The following is a 21,964-nucleotide window of genomic DNA, read 5'->3' on the forward strand; positions in this document are numbered from 1 at the left end:
GTTTGGGGTGATTGTGACCCACACCTGTTTTCACACCTCACAGACAACTTTGGCTACGTCCGCACTAGCCTGGATAGATTTGAAAACGCGTCCACGCTATCGTTTTCAGTCGTTTTCACAGAGTCTTTCATTCACATTGAAACAGCCCAAAATGCTGACATTCCAGTACAGTGCATGTGTGAAACGCAAGAAGATTCAACCTGCCTCATTTCTGTCTGCCATTTATTTACTTTCCAGCTCTTTGAAACGTCGCGGCAAAATGTCGAGGAAAAGCACCGAGTTTTTAAAATGGACTAACAATGAGGTGGAGTTGTTGCTGCGAGTAACACAAAAGTACAACGTTGCAAAAGCGAGTGAGAATTGAAGAATTTGAAGAAAAGCTACCTGAAGCACGTGCAGACTGATGTTAATCTTTAATAGGGAAGACAAAACAATGCTGTGTAATGCCCTCCGCTATCTTAGTTTAATTGGTCACTGCATCACATGACTAACATATATCATTGTTTTATAAAGTCTCCCTTTTCGCTGTCCACACTGCGACACAAAAGCAGCGTTTTCAAAACGCTTTGTTTTCTTTCAGGGAAAACGCGTCTCAGTGTGGATGGGAGGCCAAAAGGGAGAGAGAAAACCACGCGTTTCAAAATGAAAGCGCATTAGTGTGGACGCAGCCTTAAAGAAGTCCAGACGCTTTTCTTTCCACGCTCCTTGGACCATTCGTTTTTTTAAATCAAAACTAAGAGTCCTGGAGGCCAGTTCCATAACATGTAACTGTTTCATGTAGATTGTCATTTCATTTTATTTTCGTGTGTGTGTGTTTAATCTTTGTAACTGTGTGATATTTGGCCAGGTCTCCCTTAAAAAGTGTTTTAATCTCAGTGGGATCGTCCTGGTTCAATAAAGGTTGAATATTTAAAAAGAGAAACATTGAATGATGAACGCAATGCATGAAACAAACGCAGACGGGGAACGTGACGTCGGAGGGGGAAGATGAAATAAAGACATCAACACCAAAGAGCAGGGTTCATATTAAATGTTAGAAACATTCAGACCTCAACATGATACGGTTTCTATGGCGATGCTCAGCGTCTCTCTGCACCTCCACCTGTTTCTTTATATGCGCAGGTGTGGGTGTTGGCAGAATGTGTCAAGAAGCCTGATTCTGATTGGCTAACAGAGGTTTGAGTGTGACTGTGATTTTTGGGCTAGTTTTTTATGCTCATTAGGGCGTTTCCATGGAGATATTAACGAATGAGGTCCACCTTAGGCATCGACCTTCTAACCTGCTGAGGTCATCGCAGGAGCCGTGTACTCAGACGGTGAACTTCTGCTGTGTTCTCACCTGATCGGGCACCTGGAAGCACACCGACAGAGAGCATGAGACTCGCCAAACCTTTGTTGATGCACAGCAAAGCTAAACAGGAAGTGATCAGCTCAGCGACGGGTGCGTTTGAACCTCGTAGATGGCGAAGCCGATGGTGTTGAGGTCACGTCCGAAGCGCCTCTCCCTTCGAGCATCTTTCTGCATCAGACCAATGAGGATGGTGCAGCCTTCCTCGCCATTGTGAGGATCATCGTCCACGTCGTCCAGCTGGATGAAGAAGGTGGCTGCGGAGACACAGGAGCACATGTTAGCTGAGCGCTCTGCATCATGAACATCAAACATCATCACCCAGAGTGCGTCACTTCCTGTGGGCTACCGGGGTAGTTCCTGCAGCCGCTGGCGATGGATCCCACCCTCCACGTGCCCTCAAACTCAGCAAAGTTCCAGCGGCCGACCTCGTTGCTGGTCAGCGTGTCAGGTGTCAGGTTACAGATGTCGAGGCGGGAGAAGAGACTCAAGAAGTCGTGGTAGGATATCCTGCAGGCGGCAGAGACGGACTGAGTTTGCAGCAGCTGCAGACATTTTAACCCGCTATTGTCAGGCTCCACCTACCAGAACTCGCCGTCCTCGGCGCAGCAATCTAGCCGCCTCTTCTCCTCTGCCCGAACGCCGTCCCACTCCTTCAAGCTGACCACAGGAAGTACAGTGAAACCACAGCTAAGGATGATGCTCCAGAACCTCAGAGCACCATGACTCACCTGTCGCTCCAGGCGCCCGTCCACTCCGCCTGACCCCAGGGGTTCCTGATTCGGATCAGCTCCACCGGAGAACCACAGTGATGCACCTGCAGAACGAGCTGGAAATCTGAAACGTGGAAAGGATATTTTTAGGGTTGGGGCCAAGTGCTAACAGTGCAGTGAGGAGGAAGAGGAGGGTTGGTGTCTCCGTGAAGTCATACCTACAGGGACACCTGTGAGGACCACGCCGGTGGCTCAGAGCTGCTCTGACACATGGATCAGTGTCAGAGGACACTAGACTGAACATGTGGGCCCCTGGTGAGTAAAGAAGTGACTGCATGTTTCAATAATTAAAGTGACAGAAAACAAAGTGAAATATTTGAATCCAACATATGAAAGTAGAATAAAACAGAAGAACTTCACTACAAGTACATTAGTAATACAGTAAATGTACTCATTTACTCTCTGACTGGTCCTCTCCATGATGTCATTGGTGCTTAGTGACATCGGGCACTGTAACATTAACAGGAAGCCAGTGACATCATGATTTATATATTGATTTCAGTGCCTCAGCATCGTCATCTTATCTTAATGACCTTGTAGTACCATATCACCCTATTAGAGCGCTTCGCTCTCGCTCTGCAGGCCTACTTGTTGTTCCTAGAGTATTTAAAAGTAGAATGGGAGGCAGAGCCTTCAGTTTTCAGGCCCCTCTTCTGTGGAACCAGCTTCCAGTTTGGATTCAGGAGACAGACACTATCTCTACTTTCAAGATCAGGCTTATTTCAATTCGATCTATTTGTCACAAAACAGACAGCAGACACTTGAAGGTGCCTCTATTGTAAAGTAAGAACCCTACAAAAATACAGAGAAACCCCAACAATCACATGACCCCCTATGATCAAGAACTTTGCTGACAGTGGGAAGGAAAAATGATGTGGAACAGGAAGGGCGGGGCTTCCTTCAGGTCGTAACTCTGCGATGCCGCCGGTAAAATCCTCGAAGCCCTCGATGCTCAAGCCGCTGCTCAGGTCCTCGTAAGAGCTGCTCCCCCTGCAGACGGAGAGGGCGGAGGTTAAGTGCAAGCTGCACCCGTGTGCTCCACCTTGGCGGTCTGCATGGTGTGGTGGTTTCTGTTTGCAGGGGTCCCAGAAAGATGAAGATGAGTTTCACCTTCCAGCACAACGACAACAGAAGGTGGTGCACGTCTGGCACTCGAGCCTGAGTCCAGCTGAGACGCTGCGAGGAACCAGCAGAGGGCGCCGTCACACTGTGACTGAGTGCTGCTGAGGGAGAGGTCTGACAGGCTCTGACACAAAAACTCTCAAAGCTTTACTTTGAGGGGCATTCAGAGTTTCTGTTTCACTTCTCATCTATTTGTCTATTTATCTAATCTATGTGCGCTGCAGACCTTTTACAGTCTAAAGTGTGGACACAGCCTCTCATTTAATGGTTTTTTCTTTATTTTCATGATTCTCACTGAAGGCATCAGAACCATGAATGAACACGTGGGAAACAAAAAGTGTGAAATAACTTTGATTCTGTAGAGTCACCACCCTTTGCTTGGTTGTTGATGCGCGGTTATCCAGGTGCAGAAATCCCAAAAGGTTGATTCTGTTCATCTGGATGTTTCAGCATCGTCAGGTGACTCCTTCAGTCTCAGCTGACTGCAGGTTTACAACCTTATAAACCGGAAATAAAGACTGAAACCAGCCCACTGTGTGAACAATGGGCTGTGAGGTCAGTTTCTTGATCATTAAAATTGCAGATTGTCGTTGATCAACAGCCACTGATGGTCAAGACATTTGTCAAAGCTGGGAAAGCTCCAGCTGATCCAGGAGAGAAGGATAACCGCTGCCTAAGAGAAAACCTGCAGTGATGCCGTACGTGTCAGGAGTATCGGAGCAGCGGAGATGTATTTTTCTAAACACCGGGTCTCTGTGGCTTTTAAACCCCAAAACACGCTGCGCCAAAAACTGGTCCACCCCAAGGATCGGGTCCCCGACACCAACAGAGTAACATAGTGTTAAGTGCAGGATTTATACACACACTAATGATGGACTCTTGTTTCTCTTTAATTAGGTGATTGGTTCCTCCCATAAGATGAATTCTAACAGTTGTCAAACAGGCTGTCAGCTGTACCAACTCCACCAATGAACCCTGACGGGCACACCTGTGAGGTGAAGCCATGTCAGGTGACGACATCATGAAGCTCACTGGGAGAAGGCCGAGGGTTTGCAGCGCTGTCGACAAATCAAAGGGTGGAATCTAAAATATAAACACATTTATCTGTTTTTTCTTTGCTACATGATTGCATACATGTTGCTTCATATATTTGATGTCTTCAGTATCAACGCTGTCGAATGTCGTAAAAATAAGTGAGGTGTGTCCAGACCTTTGACAGGTAGTGTATATCCACTGTCTCTCTGAATATTAGAGCTTATGAGTTTAGAGCTGAGAGCTTCTGTTCTCCACAGAGGAGGACGAGGAGCTGAGAGCAGGATGAAGGAGCAGAGAAGCTCAGGACCAAATATCATTTATAAAAAATGACCAGAGAAACTACAGCAGAGCCCTCTAAAATAAAAGCCCAGTTATGAAGCGCTTCGAGTGTGTTGGAGGTCGGCGAGCTTTGGAAATCACTTCGACCTGAAACGCTGATTGTGCAGCTCTGTTTGCTTTCCGGGCTGGGCGGCGCTCCATGTTTACTGAGTAAATGCCTCCACCCACCACCACCTCCTGCTGTCAGAGAGATGCAGTCACAATAAACAGCTGCTTAAATACGGCATTAATCACATATGGAGGTCTGGACAGCTGATGAAGAGTTGATGATGTGACAAGTACCCGAGGGCCTGACCTCACTTCCTGTCATATTCAGACACTGGTATTAAACACATAAGTAAACCTCACAGCTACAGGTTCCTTATTGCTGTTTTTATATGCGATACACAGCTCTCACAACAAGTACAGAGAGTGCTGCCCCTCAGCAGCCTTCCAGAAGCTGACCAGTCAGAAGAAAGGGTGGCCTCAAAGTAGGAGGAGCTAAAACAGCTTCTTTCAGACTAATGCTTCAATCTTAAATATGATCAACCTATCTCTAATGATCGGCTATGTACCACAGGCCTTCAAGCTGGCTGTAGTTAAACCTTTACTCAAAAAGCATCTCTAGACCCAGCAGTCTTAGCTAATTATAGGCCAATCTCCAACCTTCCTTTCATATCAAACATCCTTGAAAGAGTAGTTGTCAAACAGCTAACAGATCATCTGCAGAGGAATGGTTTATTTGAAGAGTGTCAGTCAGGTTTCAGAGCTCATCACAGCACAGAAACAGCTTTAGTGAAGGTTACAAATGATCTTCTTATGGCCTCTGACAGTGGACTCATCTCTGTGCTTGTCCTGCTAGACCTCAGTGCAGCGTTCGATACTGTCGACCATAATATCCTATTAGAGCGATTAGAACATGCTGTAGGTATTACAGGTACTGCGCTGCAGTGGTTTGTATCATATCTATCTAATAGACTCCAGTTTGTTCATGTAAATGGAGAGTCCTCTTCACACACTGAGGTTAATTATGGAGTTCCACAGGGTTCAGTGCTAGGACCAATTCTGTTTACATTATACATGCTTCCCTTAGGCAGCATCATTAGAAGACATAGCATACATTTTCACTGCTATGCTGATGACACCCAGCTCTATCTGTCCATGAAGCCACTTGTTGTTGTGATTCGGTGCCACATAAATAAAAGTGAGTTTAATTACAGGTCAGCTTTGTTAGACCTCACAGGTTGCTCTTACTTAGCGTAGGCTTTCTCCAGCACAGCACTCCAGAACTCCACTCCCTCCGCTGAGTGGACGAACAGCAGTTTCCCGTCTCTGATGGGCAGCCGGTGGTCCACGACTACGTCCGCCCACTCCCCGTACTGCCATAACTACAGAGGACAGATGTGAACCAGATGTCACTTCCTCTGTAATTACACCCCCGCCCTGTACTGTGTGTTATTTCTGTTTCTTTAAAAAGGTGAGCGACCTGGAAGTGGAAGATGCCGCCATACTGTGAGGTGAAGCTCTGCCCAGGAGGGACCACTCTGTTCAGGATCTGAGGGTCCAGAGTCAGGGAGGCAATGGCCGCCAGGAGCCAGCAGTCACCTGACAGACACAGGTCACATGATCACTCTCTGAGCCTCTGAGAGGTCATTTCTGTGGATAAAGGAGCTGAAAGTTTTTGTCCTTTACTCGTTAAACCACTTCAGAAAATTTATTCTCTGGGATGATTTTCTCTGTCGCATTTTATTTTACAAACTTCTTAAAGCAGAGTTTAAGTGTTGTGTGATGTTTCCTTTTCCTGTCAGCGACGAGCACGCCCGCTGTCATCAAACTCACCCAGCTCTCCCTGACAGACGTCTGTTCTTCAGGCTCCGTCAGCGATGAAGTGAGGATCAGAACACAGCTCCTGATTGGACGAGACATGAGGTGGTTAGCGATGAAAACAATCATTACGAACCGCAGCAGTGTTTCTATCGATCGGCTAAGAGGTGACGATGACGTTCAGTCTGCTGTGACGAAGCCCGGTTCTGATGGAGGGAAGCATGGAGCTGATGACGAGGGTGATGTCATCAAACATCGACTGATGTGAAATTTTTCTCCCGCAGAAGCCCGAGGAGTGAATCAGACCGAGCAGAAACGGCTCCTGTCACCTGTTTTTATTTTACGCGTTATTTTAAATTTGTGCTCAGAACTGATGTCACTGAGAAGCGTCAGCTCACATCGTCACGCGATCCTTACTCTGCACACTGTTGAAAGACAGCAGCTGAACTGAAGCCCTGTTCTCACCTGTGCAGCAGATGGAGCAGCTCGGCTGCTTGTTATCTCATTAATGTTTAACGGCCGGAGCCTCTTTCTTCAAACAGCAGCTCGTTTGTTTTCTCTCTGATGTCTGAGCCGCTCAGTCTAAACGGCTCTTTGATAAAACGCCCAAAAATAGCAAACGCTTGGCACGCAACAGAGAGAGGCGGGCCGCTGCGCAAGCCTGCTCACGCTCTTCATGCTGATCCTGGATCTGTTAGAGGGCTCTTCCTGTTAAAAGGTCGTTCTTCCTTTCCACTGTTGCCAAATTGCTCCAGCGTGAAGCAGTGAGAGCTGTGTAAATGAAAGCGGACTGAATCTGGATGAAGTGTGTTTACTGGTGGTGGGTTTATTATTGTTATTATTGTTATTAATAACAGGGTTAGTATCTTAGCACTGCTTAAACAAACACATGAGCTCAGCTTCAGAGGCTCGGGAACCTTCTACGTATTAAAGCTTTTCTCAAATATAAAACAGGAAAGAGACCTGACGCCATGACAACGCAGTAACACACAGACGCGCTTCCTGTTTCCTCCACATGAATTCGCACAGATGTGACCGACAGGGCTCTCTTCTCGTTCTCTCTTTGCTTTTCTTCTCCTGTCGTTTCTTCTTCTCTTTGAAATTCGGACATGTTTTTGTAGTTTTGCCTGACGCCATCTCCATGGCAACACCCTCAAGCCATCAACCTACTGAACTGCTAAGACATCAGACAGTATGTTGCACAATCACTGGGCACGCTGTACATGTTTATTGATATACGTCTTGTCTCAAAGTGTTACTTCATGTGCAATGCTGAGGCGCTCTGAGCTGAAGAATTTCATTGTGTCGTTTGATGATACAGGTATGGCGATCTGACAGTGTATGCTGATTTGACAGATGTGTCTATGTTACCTGGACACAGCAAATAAAACTTGAACTTGAAAGCACAGGTGGCTATCGTCACATGATGATAATGCATTCAATCACACATATTATTACACCAGAGCATCAAAACGTTTGACGAACAGCTGATTGGGAGAAATTGCCATAGAAACAGGAGACCAACAGCACCTGTGACAGGGGTTTGTGTTTTATGAATGTATCTCGGGCTGATTCTGACCAATCACAGCACTTCCACTCTGATCAACACCTGTATAACCTGAGCGGCTGGATCAGCGGAGGATGGAGATGCTTTGCTGAACATGATTTGCATCATATTTGCTGTGGATGGTGCAGAAATCACTGCAATAACATGATATTTATTGATTATTAGGATCAATTAAAATGAGTTGTTTGCCTGCAGGGGGCGCTCTTCATGTTTCTTTGAAAGACAGGTGAGAGGAAGTTGCACTGTTCCAGGGCTGCTCCCGGTCATGCCCTCCCTGAGCCTGGTTCTGCTGGAGGTTTCTTCCTGTTCAAAGGGAGTTTTTCCTTCCCACTGTCCAAAGTGCTCATAGGGGGTCATATGATTGTTGGGTTTTCTCTGTATCTATTATTGTAGGCTCTACTGTACAATATAAAGCGCCTTGAGGCGACTGTTGTTGTGATTGGGTGCGCTGTAAAACTGAAGGTGATCAGAATGGGCGGGGCAGCAGAGCACTGATAATGATGGTGGTAAGTGTGCGTCTCTCTGTGTGCGTGGGTCTGTGTGTGTGCGTGATATGATGTCTTAAATACAGTAAACACGTCGCGTGCTGTGTTTCCCTGCTCAGAGGGAGGTGTACGTCTGAGCGGTTGGAGGTGGGTGGAGGCTGGCAGAGGCTGTGGCTCCTCCTCTGGTTCGGGGCGCGGTCTGCGTGGGGAAAACTTTGAGCAGCTGAAGTTGTTGGAGTTTACAGCCGTGTGATCTTCCTCCTCTTCATCATGTCCGGCGTTGCGTCCACTCTGGCCAAGAAGCGCGCTCTGGCCGCGGGCTTTGGCACCAACGCGAACGCGGTCCCGTACCTGAACCAGAACTTCAACGCGCTGCGCGCCCAGTGCCGTTCCGCGGGCAAGCTCTTCTGCGACCCGACGTTCCCCGCCGCGCCCGAGTCTCTGGGCTTCAACGAGCTGGGCCCGAGCTCCTACAAGGTCCGCGGAGTCAGCTGGAAGAGGCCCACGGTGAGAACCGGGACCGGGGGGGGGGAGGGGTGGTTGTGCCTGATGGCAAAAACACACTGTTTGGTACCCAGAGAGATTTTCACAGATGATAATCTCACAGACCTGTGAGAGGAGCAGGCCTCCGGCAGGGACATGAAGGAGCAGAGAGGAGCTTTGGTGAATCTCTGCTCCGTTTCATAAAATGCGTCCCTTCAATCTTAAGCATGCGCACTGAGTCACTCCCTGATGAGTCAGTTCTTGCTGCTGCGGGAGGAAGAGCAGCGAGGGAGCGGTGGGCGTGCACGCAGACAGTGAGTCCGACCAGCTGTTTCAGGTGGAGGAGCTGAGGTTAACCTGAGAGCTTCAAGTGATGGTGTGTGTGCGTGCGTGCGTGCGTGCGTGTGTGTGTGTGTGTGTTGGGAGCAGATTCCGTCTGAGGAGCAAACTGAATCTGGACACACACCCCAGCAGCTCTGTGTTCCCCGCTCTGAGTGGGCGTGGCCCTGACCAACATCATTAACACTGTCTCTGGTTTGTCTTCCAGGAGCTCGTCTCTAAACCGGAGTTCATCGTGGGCGGGGCCACCAGAACTGATATCTGCCAGGGCGCACTGGGTGAGTTTCCTACTGTCTCTGAGCACATCTCACCCGGTCTGTGCTGGCTGCCACGCCTCCTGATCGTTCAAACTCATTGAGCCGATTTAGAATAGAATAGAATAGAATAGCCTTTATTGTCATTGTACAGAGTACAACGAAATTGGAGTGCCACTCCCTTGGTGCAAGTTTCAATAATAAATATAAATGTAAAATATAAAAAGTACAAAAAAACAATCGTAAGTACTCAAACAATAGTATGTACAATATATACAGGATAGCAGCATAATATAATGACAGTGACGGTATGGAATAGGTTCAATTGTTTTTGTGCTTATTTACTACGGTGATAGCTCTGGGAAAGAAGCTATCCCTGAATCTGTTTGTCCTGTAACGAGAACCAATCCGAGAGCAGTGCTGGTGTGACATCACTCACAGCTTCAGTCAGCTGAATTCTCATTTTGAATCAGACTGCACAGAGGTCAGAGGCCACAGAGCTTTCAGCCATAAAAGGATCTGTGAAGTGGTCAGCTGATCGATTCTGACCCCATTTCGTCGTCATGGAGACCTCAGCGACAGCCCTTTACTCAGTAAAGCGCTGCGCTTTTCATTTCAAACTTTATTTATTCCACAAACAAACCAGAGCGCATCTCCCCGACAGCCGCGCTGTCACGCTCTTTCATGGTTTATGACGTTGTATTATGATGTGATGATGTCAGGATGTTCTGACATCCTCGTGATGTCACAGGGTGTCATAACGAAAGAATAAAGTGTGTTGTACAGCTCTCGCTATTTATTACTCAATATGGGTTCTTACATGTTTAATAACATGCTTATTAACATGTTAATAAACCTGTTTAATAACATGTTAATAAACATGATATTAAACAGGTTTATTAACATGTTAATAAACCTGTTTAATATCATGTTTATTAACATGTTATTAAACAGGTTTATTAACATGTTAAATAACATGGCAAATGGTAAATGGCCTGCATTTGTACAGCGCTTTTCTAGTCCCTAAGGACCCCAAAGTGCTTCACACTACATCCAGTCATCCACCCATTCACACACACATTCACACACTGGTGATGGCAGCTACATTGTAGCCACAGCTGCCCTGGGGCGCACTGACAGAGGCGAGGCTGCCGGACACTGGCACCACCGGGCCCTCTGACCACCACCAGTAGGCAAACATGGGGTTAGTATCTTGCCCAAGGATATTTGGCATGCAGCCTGGAGGCAGCCTGGGATCGAACCACCGACCTTCTGATTAGTGGCTGACCTGCTCTGCCACCTGAGCTACAGCCACCCCCAATAATGTTAATAAACATGTTATTAAACCTGTTTATTAACATGTTTAATAAAATAAACATGTCATTAAACAGGTTTATAAACAGGTTTATTAACATGTTAATAAACCTGTTTATAAACCTGTTAATAAACAGGTTAATAACACATTTAATAACATGTCATTCTGCCTCAGGCCGTCGTCGTCGCACAGACAGAGGCTGCAGAATCATTTCCACCTTAAAAGGCAGAAAGAAAACAAAGTTGCCATGACAATGCTCTCAGCTGGTTCAGTCTAATCTCCTTCATGCCCTGATGTCATCAGTGTTTTCCTACTGGCTCTCTAAACATTCTGATTTCAGCAGAGCGCACACACACGCGCACACACACACACACACACACACACACACACACACACACACACACACACACACAAAAATAGTATCTCTGTGGTCACATGATCACTGGCTTTAAAGTCTCAGGCTCACAGTTGGGGGGGGGGTGGTCACATGCCCCCCCCCCCTCCATCAAATTGCTGAAGAACTTTTATTTTAATGAGAAGCAGCTGAGCGGCTCTGCCACGCTGGTCCCTGATTGGCTGAACAGGAAGCAGCAGACAGGAAAAGGCTACCAGCCATTGTTAGAGAGAGAGAGACATCAAATATCAGAGAGAGAGCGAGGGGCATGAGCTGTCAGCCAATGAGGACACACCCTCACACACACACTCACACACGCCTGTGTTTGCAACTCTGTGAGGACATCCTGCTGTCACATGACTCACAGCCTGAAATTGAGTCTGGTTCCATGTGGACCCTGATCCAGATGTGGACCTGATCCAGGTGTGAGCGTGCCTGCAGCCCGGCGGTCCTCACAGGGACACAAACCCAGTGCCTGTGTGGTGGTGGATGAGTCATGTTCGTGCCTCGGTGAAACCCCAGAGCACTGTTGTGTAACGCTGAGCTGCGATTAGAGGCGGAGCTCTGTCTCTGGATGTTTGTGGTCACAGGCTTCTTTCGCTGCACTCACTTCCTGCGGCGCTGTCTGAGTTCCTCCTGAGGCGTCACGGCGGTCGAGCGAATAATTAAAGTGTGAGCTGAGGTTTTTCTTGCTTTTGCATGACAGGAAGCAGAGCGTCTGTCTGAACATGTGATGATGATGATGATGAATACCTGTGGCAGCGTGTTTTTTCTCCGGGCTCTGTTAGAAAAGTGTGACCTGTAACGGTGTGCACCAATCAGAGCTGGGCATATTTTCAGGGTTAAACTGCACGCTAATCTCATTAGCGTCTATGCAGCCTGTAGGGGGCAGCACTAACCAGCCACTCCAGACCTGCAGTTCCTCTGACGTCCAGCGGAGGCAGCAGTGAGTCAGTGCCCATAGACTCCCATGTTAAAACAAACATGTTCACAGCCTGATACTCAAACTGATCGATCTCTGTAGGTAGTTTCCTCCTTCATAGCAAGTTTCAAGTTTCAGATTTTATTGTCATATGCAGATAAACAGCATAGCAACATTTACCCGTAATGAAATTTGTTGGCTCGTGCTCCTCAGCTTTACATGAACATATAGAAGTGTGCAGTTATATTAAAGAAGAAAATAACAATAATAATAATAATAAAAATAACAAAATACTAAAGTATTCAATATTAGAGAATGTAAGACGGCTGTTTCGTATTTACAGTTGTGTAAAAGCTGTGCAATGAGGATTTAAAGTGGTTAAAGTGACTGTGTCGAGTCCTGTATTTGCAGTGAGTGTGTAATGGTGTGTGCAGAATGTCAGCAACTGGGGGAGCATGACTGTAACACAGGACCCGCGCACACGACTGGTTAATGCTTAGACTGTCTTTTATTGAGAAATAATCTGCGGTTTTTGGCGCCCGCCTCGGACGCCCGCCTCGGACGCAGCCACTCCGACTCTCTCCCAGCATCACCTGCTCCTTCTCACTGCGGACACAGATAAGACACATCTCCCTCATTAAAACAGTCCTGTTCAACTCACTGTGTCACCCCTCCTCTGCAGCAGGCCAGCAGACCACGCCCCCGCCACAATGATTTTATAATTGTCTCAATGCTACTAAAAGTAGATGACTTTCATTGCCCCTGTTGTCATTTGTGCCCTTGATGTTGGAATGCTTTCAGACATTTTTTGTTGGATGCGCTAACAAATTGACTGAGTGATTGATTGTTTGAGTGATATATCAACTAGGTCGTATGTTGAGTGTCTGTATGGGGCCTTAGGCCTGGATTGCTTGGGTGTATTTACTGTATGAGAATACTGTATTTTATATGTATTTCTATCTTTTATATCCTATCTATTATAGTTTTTAAGTTTTTATCTTTCGTGATGTTGCACTGACCGGAGACATCTTTCAATTTCATTGTACTTGTGACAATGACAATAAAGAATATTCATTCATAATGGATTAGGGGGCGCGGCCTCTTTGACCGACAGGTGGATGGTGACACAGTAGCTGCTAGCTTGACCTGAGCTGGATCTCTGGACCGTGTTTCTGCTGCTGGAGCGTCTTTAATGATGCCATGTGACCACTAACCTGGCTGCTGTGAGGTTACTGTATGACGAAGGCTTATGATTGTTTGTTACTGATTAGCAGGTGTGTGTGTGTGTGTGTGTGTGTGAGAGAGAGAGAGAGAGAGAGAGAGAGAGAGAGAGAGAGAGAGAGAGAGAGATAGTACTTGTCCAAATATAACCATTTCCTGAAATGACCCAATGACCGCTTGGCCCTCCAGCTGTCATTTCCTGTGGCGGTCACCTTTGACCGCGAGCACCACAGATGCAACGCGTTTGATTAAAACACAGTGAAAGAGGCGATCATGGCTTTAGTGCGGAGGATGTCATAAGGACCAATCAGGTGTAAAACATATTTATGAGTGTTTTAGTTGTAAATCGGGGTGACAGGAAGTAAGGCCTGCAGGGGGCAGTGCTGAGGAGTGGGCGCTGACTGAGTGTTTCCTGTCTGTCCAGGTGACTGCTGGCTGCTGGCGGCCATCGCCTCTCTGACCCTGAATGAATATGTGATGGCCAGAGTTGTTCCCACGGACCAGGACTTTGGGGACAGCTACGCCGGCATCTTCCACTTCCAGGTAACTAATGTGTGATTCTGTGAAACACCTGTACAGGTTGGTGTTGTCAGGCCTCGCTGACGTAAAGCTGGACCCTGTGGAGCTGCGTCAGCGGCCGGCGGCGATCAGCAGAAAGCTGCGGCTCTCACAACAACGCCAGCAGCCATGTTTGTCACGCCTCACGCTCCACCAAGCTTTCCACTCACGTGGCAGTTTATGTGTTAGTGCTTCATGCCGGGCACGGTGCCAGGATTCTGGTCGCAGCGAGCTGGGCGGGGCCTTGTAATTACTGAGAGTTATGCTTTTGGTGCTGAAGCTTCTGTTTATGACGGGGGCACGCCCTGCAGAAACAATACTGCGTGAGTGTGTTATTCCTGCTGTGTGCGAGGACTCACTGAGTGTGGGTCGTTAAACCCCGAGCGAGAGAATCCAGCAGAAACACAAGCGACCAATGACCTCGCAGATACAGAGCGACCTCTGAAGGAGGACGGCGCAATAACCTTATCTGTCACTGCTTTTCCTGTAACTCGACCTGTGTGAGGTGTTTTCAGCGCAGTGTTCTGACCGATGCATGAAACCATCTGTTTTTCATGCCTTTCTGTCTCTCTACACGGCATGCTGCGGGGAAACACCCGTTCTAGCGTTTGAGTCTGAGGCTGGTTTGGAGCACCTGACCTTCGCACAGCCCTACTCTGAAGCATCACGCCGCTCGGGTCTCATTGTTACTGGTCCGTGAGAAATGGGCTGCTGTGATTGGTCAGAATTCACCTGCGATAAGTTCATAAATGTTATTTTTACTTTTACAGAAATGAAAACACGTTCAGCCTTTTGTTTGCTTAAAAACTGAAACCTAAAAATATTCTCACAGCTGTTATTGAAGTGGGTGGGCCCTGGCCATTAGACCCGCCCACTATGCAGTGATAGGTTGCAAATTCACAGAGACTTTCAAAGTAAAAGCCTGACATTCTGTCCTCTGCTGTCCCTCCGCAGTTCTGGCAGTTCGGTGAGTGGGTGGACGTGGTGATCGACGACCGGCTGCCGGTCAAAGACGGCGAGCTGATGTTCGTGCACTCGGCCGAGGGGAGGGAGTTTTGGAGCGCCTTGTTGGAGAAAGCCTACGCCAAGTAAGACCCGCCTCAACCGAAGGGGGAGGAGCAGGACCAGGGCAAAGGCTTCTGGGAATCAGGAGCCTGGGGTTTCTGACAGTCAGAAAATTCTGATTGTCTGGAACTGAGATGTTTATCAACCCTTATAACAAAATCCACAAAGTTTTTTGGCTATATGTTGTGTATAATATGTTTTTATATTTATTTATTATATACTTTTGTATCGCATTTGATACATTCGGCAGTTTTGGCAACAATTTTGGACAAAAACATAGTTTAGTCTGTAACATGTTGAAATTATGTCGAGTATTGATCACGTTGATGAGATGGAGGTCTCAGAAACTCATGTATCCAATATGATATAACGGGCTTTACAGGGTAAACCTCACATTCACGCCCAGGGTTAGTGCATGGGAGCTTCTGACCCCCGCCGTGGATGCTCTTGGTCTTCTGGTGCTCTGAAAGGGCTCTACCTTCATGCCATTCTGTGCTCTTTGTGTGCAGAGTGAACGGCTGCTACGAGGCGCTGTCTGGCGGGTCCACCACTGAGGGCTTCGAGGACTTCACCGGCGGCATCGCAGAGAACTACGACCTCAAAAAGCCCCCCTCCAACTTGTTCCAGATCATCAAGAAGGCGCTGGAAGCGGGATCGCTGCTGGGTTGCTCCATCGATGTGAGTGTGGAGAGAAACCATCTTTTTCCTTCAGTTAGTGAGGTTCTCTTAGATTCTCCGAGGTGTGTTTCGGGATTATTCGATGGAGGAGGCAAAAGCCGGGGTCGGAGTTGGGTTGTTGGCCTTGGACTCGGGGTCAGTGGTGATGGGCTGTGCTTGTCTCTCTGCAGATCACGAGCGCCGCAGACTCTGAAGCTGTGACTCATCAGAAGCTGGTGAAAGGCCATGCCTACTCGCTGACGGGCGCCGTGGAGGTAACGTCAAAAGAGAAGCAGTGAGGATGAGACGGAGATGAAGGAGGAGGAAGTGACACGTAACTGTTTTCATTCCCAGGTGAACTACCGAGGGCGTCAGGAGAAGCTGGTGAGGATGAGGAACCCGTGGGGCCAGGTGGAGTGGACGGGACCGTGGAGTGACGGGTAACCAACTCAGCCTGAGAGCGCCTCCAGCTGCTCGAGCTAGTTTGTATCTGCTAAAATGTCTGAAGTCAGGCTAGGACGACAGATCAGCTGACAGTAAACCTGCTGAAGTTATCTGAACTCCAGCTGCCGTCACCCTGGTTACTAGTAGGTGGCCTCTGATTGGCTGTGCAGAGTTTAGTGAGTGGTGTTTTCACTCGAGTGCACCGATGAACAAAAACAGATGCTGGGAAAAAAGCCATTTAACCAGAGTAGCAGCGTGTGGAGGTCACCGCACCCGCCCCACCTGTAGGGCAACCTAACCGGTTACAACAAAACACATACCTGTCCTGCAGGGTACCTTCAGTGCTGAAGCCTGATTGGTCAATCCAGTTACCTGTTCTAAGAAAGCAGGATGTGGAACGACAATCAAACATGCTGAGTCACTCCAGCACCACATCACAACAACGGTCGCCTCAAGGTGCTTTATATTGTAAGGTAGATCCTACAATAATACATGCAGAGAAACACCCAACAGTCACATGACCCCATGTGAGAAAGCATCTTGGCGACAGCAGGAAGGAAAAACTCCCTTTTAACAGGAAGAAGGTTCAGAACTCTGAGGCTTTGATCGGTTCTGCTCTTTGCAGGTCGTCTGAGTGGAACTACGTGCAGGGGGAGTGTCCTCACAGCAACGCAGAAGATGGAGAGTTCTGGTAGGCGGAGTCTCTGTGCGCACAGCACACCTGCTGACGCCGGAAGCTCAGGTGTGCTGACAGGAAGCGCTCTTCTGTTCTTTCTCCCCAGGATGTCCTTCAGTGACTTCCAGCGTCACTACTCTCGTATCGAGGTGTGCACTCTGACCCCGGACACCATCGAGAACGACTCCGTCAAACACTGGAGCGTCAGCAAGTTTGACGGCGGCTGGAGGAGAGGCTCCACTGCCGGAGGCTGCAGGAATAACCCGTGTGAGTAACCTGGTGCAACACTGAGACCGTGTAACCAATCAGAAATGAGCATTATTTGTGGGGGCTTAAGTTTTCTAGATCCGCTAGTGGAGGATGACCTGGCGGGGGCGGGGCCTTCCTCGCTGTGATGCTTTGCAGCTGCAGGAGGTTTCAGGCTGCATGTTTCTGTCTGCAGACACGTTCTGGACGAATCCGCAGTTCGTGATTAAGCTGGCCGAGGAGGACGATGACCCCGACGACGGCGAGGTGGGCTGCAGCTTCGTGGTGGGTCTTATCCAGAAGAACCGCAGGAAGCTACGCAAACAGGGCGAGGACATGCACACCATCGGCTTCGCCATCTACGAGGTGAGAACGTCCGAGAAAATCTGATGTGAAGGATTCAAAGACCAAACACGTGACCAAACTCTGAACTCTTCTTCTCTTCTTTTTATTTCAGCTTCCACAAAAGGTGAGTACTGAACCTGCAGGTCAAAGGTCAAAGCTCTATTCAAGTTCTTTTCAGGATATTTCCTGTGGTAACATCGGCGATGTCAGGATGTCAGGCAGAATGCTCTCAAACATGGATACACATTTTCGCTCTCTTTGGCCACACCTCCTGATGTCCCGATTGGCTGTCCTCTCTGTATCTGCAGTTCCATGGCCAGAGGGACGTACACCTGGATAAGAACTTCTTCCTGAGCCACGCTCAGACGGCGAGGTCAGAAACCTTCATCAACCTGCGTGAGGTCAGCTCTCGCTTCAAGCTGCCGCCGGGCGAGTACCTGATCGTCCCGTCCACCTTCGAGCCGCACCTGAACGGAGACTTCTGCATCCGGGTGTTCTCCGAGAAGCAGACGGAGACCGTGTAAGAAATCTGCCGCTGTGGGGGTGTGGTCGGGGGGGTGTGGTCGGGCACTGAGCTCCGGCCGTGGGGGCTTCGGGGTCTTGCGTGTTTGGTTGGCACTCTGATGTGTGACTCGCAGTTTTCTCTCTCACAGGCCCTGCGACGACCCCGTCAGTGCCAAACTCGATGATGTGAGTAACACTCAGACTCCACACTCACGGTTTTTAAACAGGAAGTAACGCCCTTGAGGTGGGCGTTGTTAGAGACCCCGAGCCTCAGTGCTGCGCCATGTCTGCAGGTTAGTGATGATGTGCTGACGGTTGCTATGGTGTTTGTGTCCAGGAGACTGTGTCAGACAGCGAGGTGGACGCCGGGTTCAGAAGCCTCTTCACTAAACTCGCCGGAAGTGTAAGTTCATCCTCATCACGCGCGTAAACGGCCTAACAGGAAGTCTCCCACACCTGCTGCGTGGCGGCGTGCAGGTGCGCTGCCCACAGACGCCTGATTGGCTGCTCGTGTTTGTGTTTCAGGACATGGAGATCTCTGCAGTGGAGCTCAGGACCATCATGAACAAAATCGTCTCCAAACGTGAGCTGAAGATTCGACGCCTTTTACCTGAACACAGAGCGCCGCAGGTTTCACTTCCTGTTTTCTCTTTCAACAGGAACTGACATCAAAACTGACGGCTTCGGCGTGGAGACGTGCAGGGTGATGGTGAACCTGATGGACGTATCCTTTACAGACAGCTAGGGTCACCTGGCAGCAGGAAGTGCAGGTGTTAGAGAAACAGGAAATGATGCCAGAGTGCAGGCGTTAAAGCAGGGTTAATGATGTCACTCACCTGTCAGTAAGTAAGTAAAATTTTATTAATATAGCACGTTTCTAGAGAAAAAGATCAAAGTTCTTCACAAGGTATAAAACAAAAACAGACACAAAAAGATGTTTTTAGTTGTTTTTTAAAGTGATCACTGAGTCTGCAGATCTTCTGAGGAAGAGAGTCCACAGTGACCAATAATAATAACTTTATTTATAAAGCGCTTTCAAACAAAGTGCTCTACAACTATTTAAAACTAAAAAGATAAAAAATAATAATAAAAGCGATACATAGCAATACAGGTAAAAGACACACTACAAGTTAAAAACAGTAAAAATTTAAAAACTCAAAGCCATAGAATTAAGACATGTAAGATAAGGTGAACAAATGTGTCGTCAGCTTAGTTTTAAAAGCCTCCACAGAGCAGCCTGCCTAACATCTTGAGGGAGGTTGTTCCACAGAAACTGGGCACGAAAAGAAAAAGCACGCTCTCCAACCTTTAACAGCTACCATCCCGACATGACCAGGAACCAAAGCTCTGTCTTGGTTCTCAGCCTTATGTGCTGAATAACAAGTAGGCCCTGATCACAAGACCTCAGGGTCCTACTAGGGACGGGGCTGTAAAGGTTCAATGATGTAGGCTGGTGCTTGTTCTTGAAGAGCTTTAAAGGTCAGAACCAGCCAGTGCAGCTGTATCAGCAATGGCGTCACATGAGAGTACTTGGATGTTTTTGTCAGTGATCCTTAACCTGCAGCAGGACAGCGGCAACGGGAAGCTCGGCCTCGGGGAGTTTGCCACGCTGTGGAAGAAGGTGCAGAGATACCTGGTGAGATGTGACCTTTGACCTCTAATCCCGAATGTTGTACTGACAGGACGAATTTTATATGTACTTACCTGTGTGTGTGTGTGTGTGTGTGTGTGTGTGTGCGCGCGCACGTGCAGTCCATCTACAAGAAGAACGACTCTGATAACTCGGGGACGATGTGCACACCTGAGATGAGAGTGGCCTTCAAAGACGCAGGTCAGTCTGTTCTTCTTCTGCAGGAACAAACGAAGCGTTCGTTTAATGCGACGAGCTTAGAGTCGTCGACCTGACCCGGGTCTTTGCTGGCGTCGTGCTGTGATTGGCTCACCAGCAGCTGTCGACCACTTCCTGTCTGTTGCTCATTAAACGTGTTTGTGATTCTGTTTGGGGCGGGGCCTCAGGCGTCTTTGGCTCCCCACCAGTTTCTTTCCACTGGCGACTTTATGCTAAGGAACAGGAAGGGCCACATAATAAAACCACCTGACTTCATTTAACAGGATGACACGGTGACGCGTTTCAGCCGAGCTCGGGACACGCCTCCGTGGGGACGTCCTCCGTGATGTCACAGATGCTGTGGGCTGTTTGTGTGCGGACTGTGCGTTGTGTTGTGGCGACGCGCTCGGCTCTGGCGTTGCGATGCTTTACTTGTCTTCACCCTCAGAGGTGGAGCTGCTGCAGTTTGTGGTTCAAAGTGTGAGTCACGGTGATTCCCCGCTGACTCACACTTTAAACAGAACACTCCTCTTCCTCCTCTGTGGCCGGGGTGAGGAAGACGCCTCATCTTTCCTGTTGCTGCTAAACAAATGAAAACAAAGCCTGCAGACTTTGTCTCCTGCTCACTAACATCTCCTCTTCTTCTCCTGCTCCTCCTGCAGTCTTTCTGTCTCTGACTAACTTGTGTGTTTCCTCCTCCTCCTGCTGCTGCTGTGGATTTACGGGCAGCGAGCTGATGGAGACGGTACGTTTCATCTCTGCTGGCAGCATGAAGGTCACCTCAGGGTTAAAGTTTCAGGATCTGGAGCGAGTTCAGCTGACTCTGATGTGCTCGCTTACTGAACCCAGATCAGTGTCTGACTGCTCCTATCATCCAGAGTCTGGTGTTTCGTGATGTTTGATCGGTTTAAATAGAAATACTGATTCGTGTTGCTTTCATATGATCTGAGAACCATTTAAACTAAACTCTAAACGCAGAGTTCTCACAATTCATCATCGAAGACAGCGGCAGAGCCAGCTCGGCACTAGTTTGTGTGTTTGAGCTCGCTGCATTACACCGTAGGTGGCAGCGATTTGGTCGTCTGTCAGAGCACCTTTAACTGACATCACGACCAATCGAGCTGCAGCTACACGATGGCGTCTGCAAGAGTAGATAGAAAGCTTACACTGACGAACTTCAGTGACCATTATTTACCAGTAATGATTATCAAGACTGTTAGGTCTGATAGCCGCTAACAGCTACCATCTTCCTGCAGGTTTCACTCTCAATAACAACATCTACCAGCTGCTGGTGGCCCGATACGCCGACCCCGACATGACCATCGACTTCGACAACTTCGTGGGATGTCTGATGAGGCTGGAGATGATGTTCAGTGAGTTGGCGCTTCGCTGCTAACGAGCTCAGAGAGGCCAGTCAGTCTGTGGGGGAGTCAGTCTGTGGGGGATTCAGTCTGTGTGGGAGGTCAGTCTGTGGGGGAGTCAGTCAGTGGGGGGGGAGGTCAGTCAGTGGGGGAGTCAGTCAGTCTGTGGGGGAGTCAGTCAGTCAGTGGGGGAGTCAGTCAGTCAGTGGGGGAGTCAGTCAGTCTGTGGGGGAGTCAGTCTGTGGGAGGTCAGTCAGTGTGGGAGTCAGTGAGATAAGGAGTTCTTATTGGAGGACCACAGATTGGAGGGCGTGTCTAAGCTCCGCGAGATGTTTGGAGCTTTGTGACCTCCCTCAGGTAGGAGGAGTTCCGCAGGGCGTTGGAGGCTATCACAGGTCTCAGTGACTAGCGGTTAGCTTGCCGGCCCGTGACGTCTCGCTACGTCTCTCTGAGTTTTAACTTTCCCTCTGTGCTGTGACCTTTAAACTTTAACGTGCGACGGTCTTCCTCCACAGAGGTCTTTACGAAGCTCGACACTAAGAGCAGCGGTTTCATTGAGCTCGACTTCCAGCAGGTGAGACGTATGACGCGGTGACGTGTATGTGTCAGTGTGAGTGCAGAGGCTGACGACGACCATGTCTTCTTCTTCTTGCAGTGGTTAAACTTCGCCATGATCTGAGCCGCAGCCTCAGTGGTTACTGCAGCACGCCTTCTTCGCCGTTTACTGGCCGCCTCACTTCCTGTCACCGCTCCTGTTTTATATGCATGGTTGAGTTTCTACACTAACTTACTGACATGTAAAGTCAATAAATTCTCCAAACCTGGAAACTGTGTTTGTGTTTTACTAATGATCAACCTGTAACTGGCCACGCCCCCGTGT

At 48.5% G+C, this 21,964-nt stretch overlaps 1 protein-coding gene and 1 pseudogene across 1 annotated transcript; one reads left to right on the forward strand and one right to left on the reverse strand.

Moving 5' to 3' along the window:
* Positions 1 to 6,676, reverse strand: part of LOC120720349 — a 20,014-nt pseudogene extending 13,338 nt beyond the window's left edge.
* A 1,983-nt stretch (positions 6,677 to 8,659) lies between these two features.
* LOC120720356 (calpain-2 catalytic subunit-like) lies at positions 8,660 to 21,912 on the forward strand. The gene is made up of 21 exons (XM_040010006.1): positions 8,660 to 8,979; positions 9,503 to 9,572; positions 13,825 to 13,943; positions 14,913 to 15,046; positions 15,533 to 15,701; positions 15,872 to 15,955; positions 16,035 to 16,120; positions 16,750 to 16,815; positions 16,907 to 17,067; positions 17,243 to 17,412; positions 17,504 to 17,515; positions 17,700 to 17,911; positions 18,045 to 18,081; positions 18,233 to 18,298; positions 18,421 to 18,478; positions 18,555 to 18,619; positions 19,463 to 19,531; positions 19,648 to 19,726; positions 20,980 to 21,096; positions 21,600 to 21,658; positions 21,740 to 21,912. Exons 1-21 carry the CDS (start codon positions 8,743 to 8,745, stop codon positions 21,761 to 21,763), a joined length of 2,094 nt encoding a protein of 697 aa, XP_039865940.1. The 5' UTR covers positions 8,660 to 8,742; the 3' UTR covers positions 21,764 to 21,912.
* Positions 21,913 to 21,964: the final 52 nt, after the last annotated feature.

Source organism: Simochromis diagramma, unplaced genomic scaffold (genome assembly GCF_900408965.1).
Source record: "Simochromis diagramma unplaced genomic scaffold, fSimDia1.1 OVJJ01000578.1, whole genome shotgun sequence".
Lineage (NCBI taxonomy): Eukaryota > Metazoa > Chordata > Actinopteri > Cichliformes > Cichlidae > Simochromis > Simochromis diagramma.

Coding starts and splice junctions, on each gene's coding strand:
- LOC120720356 (XM_040010006.1), top strand. CDS start 8,743: ATGTCCGGCGTTGCGTCCACTCTGGCCAAGAAGCGCGCTCTGGCCGCG. Junction 15,047..15,532: donor TTGGAGAAAGCCTACGCCAA/GTAAGACCCGCC, acceptor CTTTGTGTGCAG/AGTGAACGGCTGCTACGAGG. Junction 21,097..21,599: donor GAGGCTGGAGATGATGTTCA/GTGAGTTGGCGC, acceptor CTTCCTCCACAG/AGGTCTTTACGAAGCTCGAC.